Consider the following 22,258-nt stretch of genomic DNA (forward strand, 5'->3'; position numbering starts at 1 on the left):
GGCCTCCACTGCTGCGCGGGCTTTCCTTTAGTTGGCGAAGGCGGGCTGCGCTCTAGGTTCGGGGCTCCCCCCTGCGGTGTCTTCTCTGGTTGCCGAGCGAACGGTCCGGGGTGCATGGGGCTTCGGCAGTCGCAGCACGCGGACCCAGTGGCTGCGGTTTGCAGGCCCTAGAGCACAGGCTCCGTAGTTGCGGCACACAGGCTTACTTGCCCCGTGGCGTGTGGGATCCCCCAGATCAGGGATCCAATCCCTGTCTCCTACGTTCGCAGGAGGGGTCTTTACCCGTGAGCCACCAGAGAAGACCTATGGTCCTTTTATTTGTTAAACTTCTGTCAGGGAAACGGCTCTATTTCTAACTGCAAATGACAAGCTTGGTTTCTGAGCTCAAATTTCTACTGAGGTGGATAAGATTTTAGCTTGTTTTACCATTAATATGTAGTCTATCAAATGGTAGGAGTAAAATCTGTTCAGTTGAGTTCAGTCGCTCAGTCGTGTCCGACTCTTTGCGACCCCATGAACCACAGCACGCCAGGCCTCCCTGTCCATCACCAACTCCCAGAGTTTACCCAAACCCATGTCCATCAGGTCGACGATGCCATCCAACCATCTCATCCTCTGACATCCCCTTCTCCTCCTGCCTTCAATCCTTCCCAGCATCAGGGTCTTTTCCAATGAGTCAGCTCTTCGCATCAGGTGGCCAAAGTATTGGAGTTTCAGCTTCAGCATCAGTCCTTCCAATGAACACCCAGGACTGATCTCCTTTAGGATGGACTGGTTGGATCTCCTTGCAGTCCAAGGGACTCTCAAGAGTCTTCTCCAACATCACAGTTCAAAAGCATAAATTCTTCAGCGCTCAGCTTTCTTTATAGTCCAACTCTCATATCCATACAGGACCACTGGAAAAACCATAGCTTTGACTACACGGACCTTTGTTGGCAAAGTAATGTCTCTGCTTTTTAATATGCTGTCTAGGTTGGTCATAACTTTCCTTCCAAGGAGTAAGTGTCTTTTAATTTCATGTCTGCAGTCACCATCTGCAGTGATTTTGGAAAAAATCAAAGTCTACCACTGTTTCCCCATCTATTTGCCATGAAGTGATGGGACCAGAGGCCATGATCTTAGTTTTCTGAATGTTGAGCTTTAAGCCAACTTTTTCACTCTCCTCTTTCACTTTCATCAAGAGGAGTTTTAGTTCCTCTTCATTCTCTGCCATAAGGGTGGTGTCATCTGCATATCTGAGGTTATTGGTATTTCTCTCGGCAATCTTGATTCCAGCTCATGCTTCCTCCAGCCCAGCGTGTCTCATGCTGTACTCTGCATATAAGTTAAATAAGCAGGGTGACAATATACAGCCTTGACGTACTCCTTTTCCTATTTGGAACCAGTCTGTTGTTCCATGTCCAGTTCTAACTGTTGCTTCTTAACCTGCATACAGGTTTTTCAAGAGGCCGGTCAGGTGGTCTGGTATTCCCATCTTTTTAAGAATTTTCCACAGTTTGTTGTGGTCCACACAGTCGAAGGCTTTGACATAGTCAATAAAGCAGAAATAGATGTTTTTCTGGAACTCTCTTGCTTTTCAATGATTCATCAGATGTTGGCAATTTGATCTCTGGTTCCTCTGCCTTTTCTAAAACCAGCTCGAACATCTGGAAGTTCACGGTTCACATATTGCTGAAACCTGGCTTGAAGAATTTTGAGCATTACTTTACTAGCGTGTGAGATGAGTGCAATTGTGCAGTAGGAATTATATAACAGATTAAATAGCAGATTCCTAAAATCTTTAGGAATATAAATTTGCCTTCAGGTTTAAAAAAAACAACTTTTTTTTTTCTAATTGGAATTGGAAATAGGTCAAGCCACTTGAAGCCAATATAGATTCCCAGATGTGAACGCTTATTAATTACCTGAATATTCAATCTACCTTAGAGTCAAGGCCAGGGCTTCCCAGGTGGTGCTGTGGTAGAACATCCATCTGCTAATGTGGGCGATGCAAGAGACCCGGGTTTGATGCCTGGATCGGGAAGATCCCCTGAATAAGGAAATGACAACCCACTTCAGTACTCTTGCCTGGAGAATCCCACGGACAGAAGAGCCTGCCAGGATACAGTCCATGGGTCGAAGAGTCAGACGTGACTGGGCGATTACTACACGCGCGCACACAAGCACACACAGACATACACACACAAACAGACACACACATAGAGACACACCACAAACACAGACAAACACACAGACACACAAACACAGACACAGACACACAGACACACACACAGAGAGACACACAGACAGACACACAGAAAGACACACACACAGACAAACACACACACAGACACACACACACACAGAGACACACACACAGAGACACACACAGACACGTACGCAGAGACACACACAAACAGACAGACAGACACACACAAAGACACACACAGACACACACACAGAGACACACACACTAACAGACACACACACACAGACACACACACAGAGACACACATAGAGACACACACACAGACACAGACACACACACAGACACACATACACAGACACACACACACACACAGACACAGACACACACAGACAGACACACACAGACACACACACAGACACTCATACAGACACACACAGACACACACACAGAGACACCACAGACACACACACAGACACACACACACAGACACAACACATAGACACACAGACACACACACAGAGACACACACACAGAGACACACACAGAGACACACACACACAGACACACACACACAGACACACACACAGACATACACACACACAGACACACACACACACAGACACACGCATAGACACACACACACAGAGGCACACACACACACAGACACACACACAGAAACACACAGATACACAGACACAGACACACACACAGACACACACATAGACACACACACACAGACACAAACAGACACACACCCACAGACACACCCACAGACACACACACAGACAGACACACACAGACACAGGCACACAGACAGACAGACACACACAGACACACAGACACATACAGACACACACACAGAGACAGACACACACACAGACACACAAACACAGAGACACACACACACACAGACACACACAGACACACACACAGAGACACACAGACAGACAGACAGACACACACAGACACACACACAGACACACACACATACACACAGACACACAGGCACAGACACTCAGACACAGCCACACACACACACACACAAATACACAGACACACACACACACAGAGTCAAGGATAACAGTACAGTCTCTCTGAAGTTTGCAACAGCAGATCATGTTCTACACCCTCCTTCTGCCCCTTATTTATAATTTTTACTTAAATAATGGAAATGCTTTTAGGAAGCTATTTCTATCACCTCTTTCCCAATCCTCTATAGGAAGATGGGCAGTAAGTTCTGTGAAGATGAAAGCTTTGACATGAACCAACAGCTTCTTTGATACAGTGGGAACCTGATCCTCCACAACACATCACCCACCCTCTGCATCTCAAGGGGACTCTTGTGTATATTACAGGTAGTTATCCTCCAGAAAAGTTGCTTAGATTTTTTATTTGGTGGATATAGAATTCCTAGCACAAAACACAAATAGAAAAATATGTTCTGTAACATGAATCACAGAGGCAAATTCATGATCCTTCTTTAGTAATCTATAATACATTGGTGGCATTTTCTCTTACAAATTTATCTTTTATCACCTGCTTTTTCCTAACCTTATAATCACCTTGTTTGAAATAAGCATTTAAAAATCCACTTTGAATAATGTATATATATTGATAACTCACCTTAAATTCTTTTGATAATAAGGCATTGAAATAATAAATATATCTATTCAATAGTATAGATCTTCAGTAGTAATGGGTTTACCACACGTTGAATATATATTAGGCTACAAAGCTTTACTTATATTACTTAGCTTACGTGTCCCAACAGTTGAGCTGGTTATATCTGGTAAATAGGTAAAGAAATTAACTTGCTGATGGATGAAGAGAACTTAATTTAAGGAGCACAGCTGACTCTCAAATTAAAAATCTATTTTTCTACGAATCCATATTATCTTTCTTAACATAATTTATAGCACCATGAGAATGCTGAAACTCACGTAGAGTAGTGATGAAGAAGCAGGTTTATCACCTTTTGCATATGGAAACTATGTTATTTAAAAAAAAAGGTGTATAAGCAGATATTATGTAAGCAAGGCCATTCCTGAGAGCAGGGAAACAAAATCCCAGTATACGGTGGAACGGAAATTATTTTCCTATTTAAGAGCATTTTTATATGTTAAAATGAAAGTTCAGGTAAATATCCATGGCAGGCTTGAAAGGGATGAGTTGACTTGCAGGTTTGTTGCATGATCTATAACTACTAAATATTTAAACATTTGCTGTGTGAGACTCCATCAGTTTTCTTGACAAGATGATGGGAATTAATAATAAAGTTTAGAGATATAAGTGAAAATTTTGTATTTTTTTTCCTCATTTGTTGTAATTACAGAATGAATACTTCATTGATTACAGAAAAGAGGAGCCATTTTTAATGAAATTCATATTTCTTTAAAGTAAAATTAATTCCATGAAGTACTGTGGTAGGTTATAAAACTAAGTAATAAAATCATATAGAAATACAAGATTCCACAAACATTAATTATTGTGCAGAAGCAAATGTAATGCACAAGCTTCTTTTTTTGGATGGATTTTCTACATGAGTTGGACTAGTTTTATATTCATAAAATGACTGTGTTTGGCCAGGAGAAAGCTATCAGGAGCTTAATTGTCCAAGAGCCCCATCTGCTTCTTCTAAAGTCACGGTTGCAGTTGCCCTAAGGCTGGGCTTCCCGGTTTTCTCCGTCAGTGACTGACTGTGCGTGGCAGGGCGTCTAAGGCATACCGCTCCTGAGAGACAGGAGACTATTCCTGGTAGCTGAGTTGATGTGAAGAGGTCTTAAAGGCCGTCCTAAATCTTAGATTTCATTGCTCATCTTTTCCCTTCACTTAGAGTCATGTTTGGGCTTGCCTGGTGGCTCAGATGGTAAAGAATTTGCCTGCAATGTGAGAGACCAGGGTTCAATCCCTGGGTTGGGAAGATCCCCTCAAGAAGGGAATGGCAACCCACTGTAGCATTCTTGCCTGGAGACTCCCATGGACAGAGGAGCCTGGCAGGCTCCCGTTCCTGAGGTCACAGAGTCAGACACGACTGAGCAACTAATACACACACACACACACACACACACACACACGAGTCGTATTTGTTCACAGTCTAAAAGCTTTCCCAGGCTGCCGACGTCCTTCCTACCGTCTTTCACACAGGTATGTGTGTACGCTCAGTTGCATCTGTCTCTTTGCGGCCCCAAGGACACTAGTCTGCCTGATCACAAAAGCTTAAGTATTGAGAAGATGCTGAAGTGCCACCTCATATTGTTGTAAAGGCTCTACGTTGCATACCCCTAAAGTAACCAGTAATGGGTACCCTCAGCAGAGAATGTCTGGAATGTACAGACAGAAGTAGAGATCATTAGAAAGCAAATTCAGTAATGCAGGAGGGGGTGATTGGGCCAGCAAAGTGGCAACAAATAGGTTAAGATATATTAGAATTTAATTACCTTTGGAGGGTAAATCCAATGGAATTTTTCAAAATATTCTACTGGGTGTGGGTGTGAAAAAAGAAGAAAGTCAAGGATAAGATGGTTTGGACCTTAGCAACTAAAGGATAGAATGGAGATTGGGAATGCTGGGAAGTACAAGTTGTGGAGAAAGGTCAGGAGTTCGGTTCTGGGCATGTCATTTTGAGATGTTAGTTATATTAATAGGGAATCAGACATATGAATCTGAGGTTCAGAGATGAGGTCTCAGGTGGAAACATAAGTGGGAGAGTCATCGCCTTTACATATTGCTTAGAGCCATGAGATAAGCGGACATCACCAAGGGAAAGAAGGCGAGTGGAGACAGAGACAGGTCGATTTTTCTGTGCCTTCATCACCCACTTTATAGTGTTCTAAGAGTGAATCAAACCAAGAGTACAAAGCCCGGAACTACGTACCTGCGATATAGCTAAAGGTCAACAATTGTTAGTTTTAAGATATCCTATGCCAGCCAATATGCCAAGGGCTTTATTTTTCATATTTCTCCTGTTCTTCACTGCACTGTATAAAATTTTTTAAAAAATTTTCTCTGCATACTAGACAGATAAAAAGTTAGATGTCAAGGGCTTCCCTGGTGGCTGAGTGGTAAAGGGTCCTCCTGCCAACGCAGGAGACACGGGTTCCACCCCTGGGCTGGACAGATCCCACATGCTGTGGAGCAGCTGAGCCCGTGAGCCACTCTGCTGGGCCTGCGCTCTGAAACACGGGGGTCACGGCTACTAAAGCCCACGCACCCTAGAGCCCTTGCACCCTAAAGCCCACGCACCCTAGAGCCATGCATCCTAGGACACACTCAGCCTGGAGCACACCCACCCTAGAGCCCGTGCTCTACGACAAGAGGAGTCTGCACCCCACAACTAGAAAGTAGCCCTGAGTCACCACAGCTAAAGAGAAAGCCCTCCCGGCGAGGGAGAACAGCACAGCCAAAAACAGACAAATAAATAAGTAAAATTATTTTAAAAACTCATGTCAAAATATTTATCAAACATTTGTAGATCTAGGCAACAGAAGCTTAACAAGGCTACGTAACTTGCCTCAAGCTCCACAGACAGTAGGGAGTAAAAGCAGATTGAGAAGATAGAAATAAGAATGCAGTGAGAATAGGTGATACCTACTATTAGTAAGATAACAATCACATTTATTTAAATAAGTACATTTAAATAAATTTAATACATTTCAAGAGCTTCTTTAGTTTAATTTAAAGGTACTTACTTGAATAAAGCTTTTGATGTTTCTTTTAAACTACAGGGAACCTATGGCTTTGAGGTACAGATTGACAGATATATGGAACTTGCAAAATACTTCTATAAAGTTTTAAAGAAAAAAGATAACTTTAAGCTTGTATTTGACGCAGAGGTAAGGAATCTATTAGTGTGTTTTTTTGGTGATATTTTAATGTATCTATTCTTTCTTTGCTGAGTATTTTTTCTTGAATCTATTACCTGTCTAACACTTTGAGATAATTCAAAAGTTACATGCAATAATTATCATACATTTTATTTTATCTAAGTGCTGCAAAACATTTAGATCTTAAAAACTTTTCCATTAAGTTCTCTTTTTTTGAAGGCCTAGGGCCTAATAGATTAATTTAATAGTTGCCTTGCCTTTATGCATGCTTAATTGTGTCTGACTCTTACTGATCCCATGGATTATATCCCACCAGGCTCTCAATTTAAAAAAAATTAAGATAAAACTATTTGGCTATAATTGCTTTTCTGATTTTGATGGCACTTAATCAAGAGAAATTTAATTTTTCCTAGCATTTTTCTTGTAAGTTAGGCTATGCAGTTGGGCTTCTGGAGAGTAGATAACATAAGAAAAAGTGATCTTTAAGTTACCTGATAATGCTTGGTTAATTATTATTAAGGTACTAAATTATAGATATTAATGGTAAAATTGAGAGTGTTGCTAGTATTATATCCATCTTCCTCTTCAAGGGCCAGTCAGCCCCTTGGCAGCCTGATGGCATGGGTAATTAAAATACTTCTGGGATAATTAAGAAATTAGGTAGGGCTTTAAGAATACTCATAAAATTAGGGGGCCCACCCTACTACTTTCCCTGGTGGCTCAGACCGTAAAGCGTCTGCCTACAATGCGGGAGACCCAGGTTTGATCCCTGGGTCGGGAAGATCTTCTGGAGAAGGAAATGGCAACGCACTCCTGTAAGAAAAAAAAAAAAAAAGAATACTCATAAAATTACTAAAGAAGTAGATAAAACTTTAAGAATACTTTTAAAGTGTTAATTTTTGATTTAGCCTGAGTTCACCAATGTCTGCTTCTGGTATTTCCCACCAAGACTTAAACATATCCCGAAAGGTTTTGAAAGAGATCAGGAACTGCAAAAGGTAAGTTTGTGCATGTGATATGGGGGTTATAATTTTCATACTGCATTTTAAATAACTTGTGAATGCCCTCTGCTTTCCCCAAGTCTCAGTACCACTCTGTCCTATAGTACAATGACCCAAGAGTGTTGTGTCTGACGTCACCTGCCCAGTATTGTTTTAGGAGCTGTGCAAGACATTAAAGGTAGAATTTTCCTCTGTAGAATTTACAAGGAAACCATGTTTCGCTGCAAAACAGTGACCTTGTTGAAAAACTCAAGTTGTATGGTAATAACTCAAAGAGTGAAAGTTAGAATACCAGAAGGTATTCCTACTTTTCCATTCTCTAGTTCATTTTACCTCTCTCCTGCATATGTCTGTTTAGATTGACATAAAAATGTAAACAAAATGTCATACAACCTTCTTTAATGTATTCTAGTACACTTGCATTATTTTAGGAGTTTGGTAATTGTGAATCATGGACTAGCAAGAGCGTTAATATGTGTTTAGAACAGGCTGCTTTTTTTCTGTAGGAACCTGCTTCTTAAAAATTATCCCTGACAGTTTTAAATTGCCTGCAATTTACCTCAAGCTAATGATAGTCATGTAGTCACCTAGGAGGTAGAACAGTATTTATTTGTAAACTTTCTTTTTAATGATATTTGCATTTGTACACAGATTGCTCCAAAGATTAAAGCACAGATGATAGTGGAAGGCACAGTCATGCTCAGCTACCAGCCCTGTGGGGACAAAGTAAATTTCTTCCGAATGGTCTTTTCTAATCCTGCCACAAGACAAACAGATGTTGACTATCTTATTGATGAAATTCAAAGACTTGGGAAAGATTTATGATACAGCAGTATAAACTTGAATACTGAATGTAAAAACCAAGTTGAAAAATCTATTGCAGAAGACAATAATAAAGGGATATTATAAATGGTATCCTCTCTTTAGAATGTTTGATTCTTTTCTATCCTATGTTATGTAAGATGATGACAGGGGAATGAGTTCATTGGAGATAGATATAGAGATTCAAGTTTGTTTATGTATTTGTTGTTTTCACTAATTCAGTAAAACTCATGGAAAGTCACAGGTGTCTTGGGCTTCAAAATCACTGCAGATGGTGACTGCTGCCATGAAAATAAAAGGCACTTGCTCCTTGGACAAAAAGCTATGACAAACCTAGATGGTGTGTTAAAAAGCAGACATTACTTTGCTGACAAAGGTCCATTTAGTCAAAGCTGTGGTTTTTCCAGTAGTCATGTATAGGTGTGAGAGTTGGACTATAAAGAAAGCTGAGCGCCGAAGAATTGATGCTTTTGAATTGTGGTGTTGAAGACTGTTGAGAGTCCCTTGGACTGCAAGGAGATCCAACCAATCCATCCTAAAGGAAATCAGTCTTGAATATTCATTAAAAGGACTGATGCTGAAACTGAAGCTCCAATACTTTGGCCACCTGATGCAAAGCACTGACTCATTAGAAAAGACTCTGATGCTGGGAAAGATAGAAGGCAGGAGGAGAAGGGGACGACAGAGGATGAGATGGTTGGATGGCATCACTGACTCATTGGACGTGAGTTTGAGCACGCTCCAGGAGACGGTAAAGGACAGGTAGCCTGGCGTGCTGCAGTCCACAGGGTCACAAAGAGTCGGACATGACTGAGCAACTGAATAACCACCACAACTATCAGGGACATTTCTTGGTGCATTAAAATACATCAGTAAATTAAAAAGACAGAAACCCCTCCTCTTACAAAGAAAGAAATTTCATTGTGAAATTTGGTAAGTTAATATATATTTACATGATTGATTTCATTGCATAAAGACTTGCCAAGTTCAAATCATTTTCAGTATCATATGGTAGTATTCTGTCTCTGTAAAAAATAAAGTAGTACATATGATGTTTCTCTATTTCAATAAATCAGATGAAGAAATGTTCTGTATTTTGGATCAGAGAGTTAGAGAAGAGAATGACAGGGCTGACAGATTGGCCTTTTGATCCCTGCATTTTTATTTAGAAGGAATTGTGGCTTCTACCAATCTTATATGCAGTGATTCAATTAATTGTTTCTGCAGTGCCATTTTTAATGTCTCTGAAGATCAACAACAGTGATATTCAATGTCCATCCAAATATATCTGCTGTTTTCCTAATCCAAATCCCCAGCATCATGTGGATACAAATTTAATAAATATTTTTACAGAAATATCAGAGTTGATTTTCTCAATCTCATGCGAAGTTTCTCATCTCTAGGTCCCCATTTTAGTTTTCCTTTCACAAATACAAGAATAGATGTACATTAAATCCTTCTGACCTTCACTCTCACATGGAATATCTTGTAGAAAAAAAAACTGACTTTGCAAAAGACACTTCCTTGATAACGTAGTGATAGTGGCTATGTTGATATGTTATTTAAACTCCACATAGGAATGATAGACAGCCCAGCAAACCATACCTGCATACTCTCAAACTAACGAACCATTTATGAGGAGCACTGTTGTGACTCAAATTCTGCAGTTCATTGGATATTTAAACAGGCTTGCCATCTAGCAACTTCCACTCAGTATTCTGAACTATCCTATTAAGAGTAACTTAAATTTTCTTTTAAAAAGTAGCTCTGGTACATCTAGATGTGTATCTGTGTGTGTATGTGTGTACTCAGTCACTCAGTCGCTTAGTCATGTCCAGCTCTTTGTGACCCAATGGGCTATTGCCCACCAGGTTTCTCTGTCCATGGAATTTGCCAGGCAAGAATACTAGAGTGAGTTGCCATTACCTACTCCAAGGGATCTTCCCAGCCCAGGGATAGAACCTACATCTCGTGTATCTCCTGCATTGACAGGTGGATTCTTTATCACTGGCACCACCTGGGAAGCCCAGAGGCATACCTTGCCATGTTTTTAATTCTAAACAATGGGATATTACTCAGTCATTAAAAAGGAACACATTTGAGTCAGTGCTAATGAGGTGGAAGAACCTAGAGCCTTATTATACAGAGTGAAGTCAGTCAGCCAGAGATAAACAAATATCATATATTAACATATGTAAATGGAATCTAGAAAGATGGTACGGATGAACCAATTTGCAGGGCAACAATCGAGAGACCAACATAAAGAACAGATTTCATAGACACGGGGAGTGGGGGGGAAGAGAGGGTCAGATGGATGGAGAGAGTAGCAAGGAAACACATGCATTGTATGTAACATAGATTCAGTGTATGTAATTCAGTGGGAATCCTCTGTATGATGCAGGGAGCTCGGCCCGGGGCTCTGGGTCAACCCCGAGGGGTGGGATGGGGTAGGAGGTGGGAGGGAGGTTCACAAGGGAGGGAACATATGCAAACCTATGGCAGATTCATGCTGATGCGCGACAGAAACCAACCCAATATTGTAAAGCATTTATCCTTCAATTAAAAATAAATAAATAAATAAATAAATTGGCTGTGGTCCATAAATTCTAGCAGTACTTTAAATTCTAGCAGTACTTAATGAAGCGAAGGTCCCTGAAAGCCAAAAAAATAAAACACTTTTCAATTATACTCAGGTTTTATAGTTTTATTTCCTAAGTGCAAAGAACATCACCTTTCTTATAAAATGACCAGACTTTATCAGAAAATATAATATTAATCTAGAAAGAAGAGACATAACTGTATCAGGAAAAGAAGTTTTATACAAATTTTATCCGTGAATTGTCCCTGACCCTTGTGAGTTTTCCTGGCTGTCTCCTGTATTTAGCACATGTGTGATCTCGGTGTCTTAAAGGCTGAAATACAGCAAGAATAAAGGTTACTCATGTGAATTATGGAGACATTTATGAGAGTTGGAAATTTTTGAGACAGCCAGTAACCCATGTGGATCAAGACAATGAATGTTATGTTTGTTGAGGTTGGTTCTGTATTCCCAGGCAGACCAAATAATCTTGGCTGCAGAGATATCTCATACATTTGGAACTTGTACTTGGAACTGACCCACAATTTCAAATTTTCTCTCATCAACTCTGCAATCTTGACAGTATTTTACCATTGAGGTCCCTTGGGAATATTTTATGGCAAATTTACATTTCCACAGGTAGTAAACACAGTATTTCTGTCTCAGCTCCTATATTTCCATTTGTCAAATCATTCAAACATAAATAGAAATAGAAGTGAAACCATACCTATCCAAATTATCTTTGATTTATTCAAGGGCTTAAAGGACTTCCCAGGTGGCACTAGAGGTAAAGAACCTGCCTGTCAATGCAGGAGACTTAAGAGAAGTGCGTTCGATCCCTGTGTTGGGAAGATCCTCTAGGGCAGGGCAACCCACTCCAGAGCTACGACATAGTTTATTTGTGCATGCTGAGTTGCTTCAGTTGTGTCTGACTCTTTGCGACTCTACGGACTGTAGCCCACCAGGCTCCTCTGTCCATGGATTCTCGAGGCAAGAATACTGGAGTGGGTTGCCATTTCCTCCTCCAGGGCATCTTCCCAACCCAGGGATCAAACCCGCCTCTCTTACGTCTCTTGCATTGGCAGGTGGGTTCTTCACCACTAGTGCCACCGGGGAAGCCTGGCATAATTCATCCTTTACGTTAATTCCCTTTGCCCAGATCACAGAGCTGAGGGAATAACTTGCATAATTAAAAGTACAACTTTGTTCAAACAATTTAACTTTAGCACATGTCCTTTATTTCAGTGATTTATGGATAACTTTGAAAGTCAGCATTACTCAGCCCCTCTCAAATGCTATGGATTGATCTTTGCATAATTACAGCAAATGCATTCAGTAACTGTGTCATAAATTAAAATTTCCTTTGAACAGATTATTTATCATGATCATTCAACTGTGCTTGATTTTTGTTACAATGACTCCGCATTGAAAATTTAAATGTCTCCTGGAAGTAAGTTGACAAAAATGTGAGAAAGCCAACTATATAGAGTTGTTTTATTCCTTTATTAAATTTGGTTTCTATTTACTTTTCCCAGGGCTTCCCTGGTGGATCATATGGTAAAGAATCTGCCTGCAATTCAGGAGACCTGGGTTCGATCTCTGGAGACAGGAATGGCTACCTACTCTAGTATTCTTGCCTAGAGAATTTCATGAATTAGAGGAGCCTGGCAGGCTACAGTCTGTGGGGTCTCAAAGAGTTGGACACAACTGACCAGCTCACACACACACACACACACACACACTCCACTAATACTCCAGTTGTTTTGTTACCATAACTTTGTATTGAAAAATTAAATGCCTCCAGGAAGTAAGATGACAAAAATGAGTGAATGCCAACTGTATAGAGTTGTTTTATAGCTTTCTTGTTTGGTCTCTATTTACTCTTTCCTTGACTTCTAAAGCAAAGAACATTTCTGTGGGTTTTTTTCTTTTTAAATAAGAACAACTTCGTATCATTTTGCTTTACATTTTATTCTTACCTTTCACCCCGTAACTCCAAGACCAGAGTTTCCTAACTGAGCACTATGAGGCAAGGGTCAGTCTAGGACCTGGTATATGTCAGGGACCAGGAAGAGCTGGGTTATTTGTTGATTGACTTATACATTCACAAGTCCTCACAATAATGCACATACCTAATGAAATCATGTGCAAGTAGTTTTGTGGGACCTGGCTAAATGGTACTATTTACTTGTGACACTTAGAACTTATGAAAATCACTGAAATTTAAGTTGTTTTTGTTTTCTAAGAACAGAAACACACTTCATTGCAGACTTTTGGGTCAATGCTGTAAGTTTTTTGCCCTGAGTCTCCCAGGCTTCTGAGGGCATAATTATTGTCAATCAAAAGCATTTTGACTGATTTCATGCAACCCAATTATAAGACCTCGTATAAAGCTACAGTAATTAGGACAGTGTGCTATCGGTTAAAAACCAGACATGTGGATTATTGGAACAGAATATAAAAGTAAACCCACATAAATATAGTAAATCAGTTTTGACAAAGATTCAAGGATAAGTTGATTGAGAGATGATCATCTTTTAAGTAAGTGGTTCAGTGGACATAAACTTGGGCAAACTCTGGGAGATGGTGAGGGACAGGGAAGCCTGGAGTGCTTAGCCCATGAGGTCGCAAAGAGTCGGACATGACTTGGCAACTACACAACAACAACAAACAGTTAGTGATGCCTCCCACATGCACAGTCTCGACCCCATAGCTCACAGCTTTATATATATATATGTAAAATACAGAAGAAAAAATGTATTGGGTTACTTAAAAAGTTTTCAGTGAAATTCATAAAAGAAAAATTGGAAGCATTAAAAACCGTAAGTCTGTGAAAACACAGTGAAGGAGAGAAGACAAGCATAGACTGGAAGAAAAATCATGTTTCCGACAAAGCACTTGTTTTCAGATTATGTAAGAACTCTCAGAATCCAGCAATAAGAAAAAGAAGGAACCTGATATTAAAGAACGGGCAAAAGATCTGAACAGATACTTCATCAAAGATGGCAAATAAGCACATGAAAATATGCTCAACATAATTATTCATTAGTAAAAGCCCTGTCAAAACCACAATGGAATATCACTTCAGACTTAACAGAATGAAAAAAAAAAAATTGGCAATACCAATTGCTTACCAGAATTCAGATCAACTCTAACTCTCCTGCATTGCTGATGGGAATGCAAAATAGTGCAGTTCTGTAAGAAAACAATTTGACCTTTTCTTAGGCATAGACTTCCTATAAAACTCAGTAAATTCCACTCTCAGTTGTTTGTCTAAAAGGAATAAAAACTTGTTTGTATAAATCTTACAGGCAAATGTTTATTTATAGCAATTTTATTTCTTATCACCAAAAAACAAGAACCAGCCCAAACGTCCTTCAACCTGTGAATGGATAAACCGACTGTGGTATATATCCCATTGTATACTCTCGGTAAGAAAGACAAGCTATTGGTTCCTGTAACAACATAGATGACTCTCCAATGCATTTCGTTAAGTGAAAGAAGTTATGCATGAATTGTAGGAAAAGGCAAAATTATTGGAGACAGAGATCAGATGAGTGATTCTCAAGAGTTGCAAGTGGGAGGGGATGGTCTCCAAAAGAGGTGATCAAACTATTTTGTGTAGAGACAGTAGTGGTGGATGTGATACTCTATGCCTTTGTCAAAACCCAGAGAACTGTATATAGTAAAAAGTAATTTTTACTGTTTGTAATTTTTAAAATTAAAAAATAACAATCTGGAAAATTAAAGCAATGTAATGACTACTTTGTTCTCGGTTGCACTTCTGAAGTAATACAATGATTTGATTCAATGATTAGAGAGTCAATCTGAGACAAACAGTAGTCACAAAATATTGAGTGCTGGTAAATATTTCATAAATATTACCCTGCCACTATACTGCTAAAATTGGGGGATTTTCCATGCTTGTTATAGTCATTTTACTAGATATATTAATTATTTACCAGATGTATTCATTATAGCTTATAACATAGATAGACTTTACTTTCACTCCATTCTATAGGCAGGAACTCCTGGATGCAAAATAAAATGTTGGAATCCAAAAGTTCATGATGGATTCATCCATTCATCCAAAAAGTAATATCTATTTTAGATACCACTGCCATTGGGTTTGGGGTAAAGATGCCTATAATTGCTTCTATTACTAAAAAAAACCCAAAATTTTCAAATCTATTAATAGATATTTTTAAAAGTAGAATCACTAATGATAAGATACATGGAGACAAATAATTGAGTTGAATATTTTGTAAATAAAGGAGGGAAAGATTTTACAAATATAATTAAAAGAGTATATTTTGCAACTAGAACCACGTGGAAAACTTCCACTTTGGCAGAAAATCTGCACATCTACTTTGACAGATTATCTGAAGTCTTAAAATAAGAGTGAGTCACAAAAATTAGGGAAAGACCAGTATTTAATAGGACCCCATTTAATGGGCTTCTGACTGCTTCTTCTCAAGCAGAGAAAAATAGAGAAACTCATGTCCAACTTTCTATCCTTCATTTCAGGTGACTGATCACTCAGTGGGTTTTCTACATTTGTTGCCATGACAACAGAGATGCAGAAATAGAGAAACTATTAACTATGGCTCTTTAGAAACTCAATTACATGTTTGATAGGATGATGTGGTTAATCAAAAATGACAGTGCAACACATCGCTCCAAACTCAGAATGAATTCTTTTTGTGCAGGCTGTCTTCTGAACCATTCCATCAATTTTTATGATGTCAAACCTTGGCAAATTGTTTCCTCTTGATCTAGTGATCCTCATAAACTACTGCTTCTCTGGACTGTGTGTGTATGTGTGTGTGTGTGTGTGTGTGTGTGTGTGTGTTAGTTGCTTAGTCATGTCCAACTCTTTGCAACCCCATAGACTGCAGCCCACCAAGTCCCTCCATCCTTGGGATTCTCCATGCAAGAACACTGGAGTGGGTTGCCATTTCCTTCTCCAAAAGGAACTATAGAAAGAAAGAAAATGAAGTCACTCAGTCGTGTCTGACTCTTTGCGACTCCATGGATTGTAGCCTACCACGCTCCTCCATCCATGGAATTTTCCAGGCAAGAGTACTGGAGTGGGGTGCCATTGCCGTCCCCTTCCCTGGACTACATGCATTTCCACAGTATTCTCCATTGATGACCCTGCTACTGTGCTCAGTGTACAATTATTACCAGCTTGATGGCTTTCTGGATGCTTGTTCATCTACAGCAGAAGAGAAAGTTCTTGCTCAACCGGCCTGGGGAGATAATCAACCAAGCTATGAATCTTAATTCTGTCTTACGTATATATCCTTATTTATAAGATTTTTTTTCTAAAATAATGTTTCTTTCAATAATAAATACTTTTTATATTCAATTAGACAATTATCTCCACAAAGATGAGGATGACCTATAGGATTACCATTTTGTAACCAGGACAAATTATGTGAGTGTCAAGAATATAATTGGAAGAAAAGCTATGATAAACCTAGACAGCATATTAAAAAGCAGAGTCATCTATTTGCCAGCAAAGGTACACAGAGTCAAAGCAATGGCTTCTCCAGTCGTCTTGTATGGATGTGAGAGTTGGACGAGTAAAGAAGGCTGAGTGCTGAAGAATTGATGCTTTCAAATTGTGGTGCTGGAGAAGACTCTGGAGAGTCTCTTAGACAGCAAGAAGATCAAACTAGTCAATCTTAAAGGAAGTCAACCCAATATTAGAAGCTCAATACTTTGGCCACCTCATGTGAAGAGCCAACTCATTGGAAAATACCCTGATGCTGGGGAATGTTGAAGGCAAGAGAAAAGGGTAACAGAGGATGAGATGGTTGGATGCTTGCATGACTCAATGGACATGAGTTTGAGCAAACTCTGGGAGATAATGAAGGATAGGGAAGCCTGGCATGCTGCAGTCTATGGGGTGACAAAGAGTCAGACATGACTTATCGACTGAACAACAGTAAGAATGCAATTAACATATGTTTACTGACATGGATAATACTGAATACATGTCATGGCATTGATATGCTTGGCAAACTGGCTCTCTCACTGGACAGTGACCTCTTCTGGGCCAAGGATGACGCTGTTCTTCACAAATGAGAGGTATGCAGTGATGCCTAGTACATTGCTGTGTCCTGGACTTAACTGTACAAAGGTAATGCTCCAAGGTTTAGATAACTATAGTATAGTGAAATTTAGGACTGTTTTTCTCCATGGTATAACATGTGTCATTTCTTATTCCCGGTTCTGTAGAGAAATGGTACAGAGGAAAATGGTACAGAATAATTTAATGCAAAGAGCAGATTCCACATAAACCACACATATATAAAAATGGCATAAAATCAGGAGCAATTATATAAAACAAAAGTTAATTCATTCATTATTATAGAAGGCCCTAAGCAAGACTTTAGTATGTTGAATTCCAAGGCCATACATGGGTGTATCATGAGGAGGCAAAGCCAGAATTTTTAAAATATAGTGACATTATTCGATTACTCTTCACGCAGTATATTGACAAGGACTTGGTGGCATTCTTTCTCATTTTTTAGTAAAACACAGTTTTCTACAGTGTTCTATTAGAGAGAGATTACTTGGCTGGAATTCAGCGCTTCAGATGTTTGAACCTTATTTTGCCTTTGGTAGTTTTTAAACTCTGGGTCATGACCCTGTCTGTTCATTCAACTCAGTTTTCTCTGGGGGAGCTTTTTTTTTTTTTTGATACAATGCAAGGAGCCACCCAGACAAATTAAATGAGAACTTCTGGGATTGTAATCAGAATAGTTTTTAAAGCATCCCCAGTGTTTCTAATAAACAGTTATAGTTGAGTCTCTGGCTTATCAGCCAATAAAGTTAAATAGAGAAGTCTGACGTCACTCAGTTCTATTCTCTGTACAGCCATCAATAAACTGGCTAGTTTTTTGAGGGAATGAATGTACACATTTATTGTACACAATGTTTTGCTCTACCACAACATTTAATGAAATATCATGAGAAATGCTGGGCTGGATGAAGCACAAATTGGAATCAAGATTGCTGGGAGAAATATCAATTACCTCAATATGCAGATGACGTCACTCTTATGGCAGAAAGTGAAGAAGAACTAACGAGCCTCTTGCTGAAAGTGAAAGAGAGTGAAGAAGTTGACTTAAAGCTCAACATTCAGAAAACAAAGATCATGGCATCCAGTCCCATCACTTTATGGCAAATAGATGGAGAAACAGTGGAAACACTGAGAGACTTTATTTTTGGGCTCCAAAATCACTGCAGCCATGAAATTAAAAGACACCTCCTCCTTGGAAGAACAGTTATGACCAACCTAGACAGCATATTAAAAAGCAGAGACATTACTTTGTCAACAAAGGTCTGTCTAGTCAAGGCTATTGTTTTTCCAATAGTCATGTATGGATGAGAGAGTTGGACTATAAAGAAAGCTGAGCGCCAAAGAATTGATACTTTTGAATTTTGGTGTTCGAGAAGACTCTTGACAGTCCCTTGGACAGCAAGGAGATCCAACCAGTCCATCCTAAAGGAAATCAGACTTGAGTGTTCATTAGAAGGACTGATGTTGAAGCTGAAACGCCAACACTTTGGCCACCTGATGTGAAGAACTCACTCATTGGAAAATACCCTGATGATGGGAAAGATTGAAGGTGGGAGGAGAAGGAATGACAGAGAATGAGATGGTTGGATGGCATCACTGACTCAATGGACATGAATTTGAGTAAACTCCGGAAGTTAGTGATGGACAGGGAGGCCTAGTGTGCCATGGTGTCGCAGAGTTGGACACAACTGAGTGATTGAACTGAACTGAAAGTATCCAGTTGACCCAAAGAGCTCATTATCTGAGCATTTAATGTATTCGCGGAAAGATCTCTGCTATTTGAATAGATGTTTGGCTTCCCTGGTGGCTCAGACTATAAGGAATCTGCCTGTAATTCAGGAGACTGGGTTTGATCTCTGGGTCAGGAAGATCCCCTGCAGAAGGGAATAGCTACCCACTCCAGTATTCTTGCCTGGAGAATCCCATGGACAGAGGAGCCTGGTGGGCTACAGGGGGAAAAAAAGAAAGTGGCAACAACTCCTCTTCTCTCTATAATTTATTAAACAAGTAAAGTTGCCTCAGGATTTTTTTTTCCTCTAGACAAAACATGCAACCAAAAAAGAGTGAATCCAATTTTTAATTTCAACTAAATATAGTTAGAAGAGCAGTTTGGAAAATATCCTTTTATTTTCAAGGTATAAAGAATATATCTAAAATGGAGAAGTCTGAAATGTATGTCATCAGCCTGTGTCTAAAGGTCAAAGCTTCAATATGAGGTTTTGATAAAAGAAATAAGTATTATGAAATAAGTATTATATACTTTTCATATAAGCATTATGAACACTTTTACCTCCAAAAATCCTTGACTTCTATACTGCTGATATAAGTTTAGTATTGAAAAAAGAAATTATCTCGCCAAATGATGTATTCTGCTCATATTCTAAATAAAGAAAACAAACCTCTGGCAAAATGATCAATAAATGGATAGAAGTACATGTTAACACTTAAGATGAAACAGGGCCTCAAATACAGATTCTACAGAGATTTAAAAAATAATAATAAAATTCAAAGCAAAACTAATGTTAATAATTCTGAAGAACATATTACCATAATACTCTCAAGAAGAAGTATAAAAATAGAAGAAAGTGAAAACATTAAATCAGTTGACAAAATAACTTTGCTGCCCTATCTATAGTGGAGATGTACATCGGGTCTTGGCATTTTTGTAGGTGGGTTTTTTACACCCTCAAGAAACAGATAGTATAATTTCATCACAGAATAAGAAAAGAAAGAGACCCCTAACTCTCAAATACACATATATTCTAACTGCTTTAGTAAGACCAAAATAGAATAGTATAATAAAACTACATTTTATACCAAACACTCTTGTGACCACTGAGCTGTATGTTTTAAATAAAATACCATCAAATCGTCATCAGCAGTGTTTGCTCACCTAAAAGAAGACTCATCAGTGTCTTAAACGAAAGGCTCTCTTAAGTAATCTTTACATTCAAAGAAGTTTCAATCAAATCCTCAACAGATGTTTTGTGTTTATTTTTCAAAACTTCATAGCCTGATCTCAAACTTCTGATAATGGAACGAGGAACCATGAACACCTGAGTCACTGGGAGCACAAGTATCAGTGTGGGGAGAAGAGCTTGCCTTTACCGAATGTCAGAGCTTTCTACAAAGCTCAAGCAGTTCAGACACAAGTGGTGGCAGAGGAGCAGATCAGTGTCTCACTGGATGACTGGAGCTGAAAGTGGGAATTCTTTTATATGTAACAGAAAAGTGAAAATACGGGTGAGCAGGATACACACCAATTTCAGGACTAATAACTTCCTTCTTGACACAGGAAACGGTCGAAATAGCATTTCAACAAAACACGGAAACTGACGTTTCTTTTTTTCCCAGTTTTATTGAAAAATAATTGGCATATATCCTTCTCTAAGGTGGCTTGATTTATGATGGCTTGATTTATGCACATAGTGAAATGTGGATGAAACATCCATCATCTCACGTAGATACAGTAAAAAGAAAGGAGAAAAGGAAAGAAAAACTTTTCTACTTCTGATGGGAGCTCTTAGAATTTACTCTCAATAATTCTCCTATGTATCATGGGACATTGGTAACTATTGTAGGAAGTGGTAAAACGTCTAAACTTCCCGCGTAAGCTCTAGGGAGATAACGTCTGACGGATGACCGCAATGAACACTGCTGCACCGTGTACAGTGAAGATGCCAATTACATTTCTTGACCATTAAGCAAATGGAAAAAACAACATTAAGGTTTGTTTATCTGAATGATGGGTGAATGGAAATTTGTTAAATCATCTTCTATATGATTAAAACATTTCATATTTAGACAGATTAGAAACTCACTTTTGGAGTAGTTGGAAAATATGAACTGAAAGTCAGAAAACTTGAATTTTCATCCCTTTTCAGCCTTTAATTATCTCTATAACTGAGATGTCAAGGATCAGTGTTCTCATTAATAAAATAAAGCCACGAGAAGAGGTCTGTGCCTTTAACCACCAAATGGTAATGTCCCGGGCTGCTCTAACCCTCGTATTTCCCAGGAATTTCAGTGAGCTTTGAATTGTAGCAGAATTTATCAGCCAGCCTCTGCTTGTCAAGCAGGTGACTACGGTTCTTAACGCCTGCTCCTTAATTCTCCAAGGAGCAATTATGATAATATCATCAATGTAGCGCACTAACTGGCTCTTAATGTTTATCATTTCCAAGTCCTTCCTCGTCTAATTATGACAAATGGCCATGTATTCAAACATCCCAGTGGGAAAATAGTAAGTGTCTACAGAGTTCCATCTGAAAGAATGCAAGTTGGGCCTGGCTGGGCTTCAAGTTTGCATGGAAAAGAAGACCTTAGCCAGATCTGTGAGGTCACAGGTCACTTTGACTTGTTCATTCTTTTTCCCATTCCATAGAGCGGGAGCAATCAAAGACACCGCCCATTGATTCTCCATGCTCTTAACCTCCAGAGCGTCTGCTTTACTTACTGACCAGACAAGCCTGTTAAGAGGGGATTTAGTGGGACTTCCCTGGTGGTCCAGTGGCTAAGACTCTGCGATCCCAATGCAGGGGGCATCCGTTTGATTCCTGGTTGTGGAACTAGATCCCACGTGCAGAACCTATGACCCGGCACAGCCAAATAAGTAAACACATAGAAGTATTCAAAAAAGAGGGGAGATTTAAAAAAGATACAAAACAATACTTCTGCTTCAGTCATTTTTTTAAATAAGAGTAGTGATCTCTTGCTGCCTTCCAGGCAGATCTCAACGTGGTCATTTAGTCT

The 22,258-nt window shown here is 39.3% G+C and overlaps 1 protein-coding gene across 1 annotated transcript in view; it reads left to right on the forward strand.

Moving 5' to 3' along the window:
- Positions 1-8,837, forward strand: part of LOC122425378 (glutamate decarboxylase 1-like) — a 67,740-nt gene extending 58,903 nt beyond the window's left edge. Inside the window, exons 15-17 of the mRNA XM_043443689.1 lie at positions 6,913-7,020; positions 7,920-8,009; positions 8,664-8,837. Of these exons, the coding sequence (XP_043299624.1) occupies positions 6,913-7,020; positions 7,920-8,009; positions 8,664-8,837 (372 nt within the window). The remainder of the gene's footprint in view (positions 1-6,912; positions 7,021-7,919; positions 8,010-8,663) is intronic.
- Positions 8,838-22,258: the final 13,421 nt, after the last annotated feature.

This window comes from Cervus canadensis, chromosome 23 (assembly GCF_019320065.1).
Source record: "Cervus canadensis isolate Bull #8, Minnesota chromosome 23, ASM1932006v1, whole genome shotgun sequence".
NCBI lineage: Eukaryota > Metazoa > Chordata > Mammalia > Artiodactyla > Cervidae > Cervus > Cervus canadensis.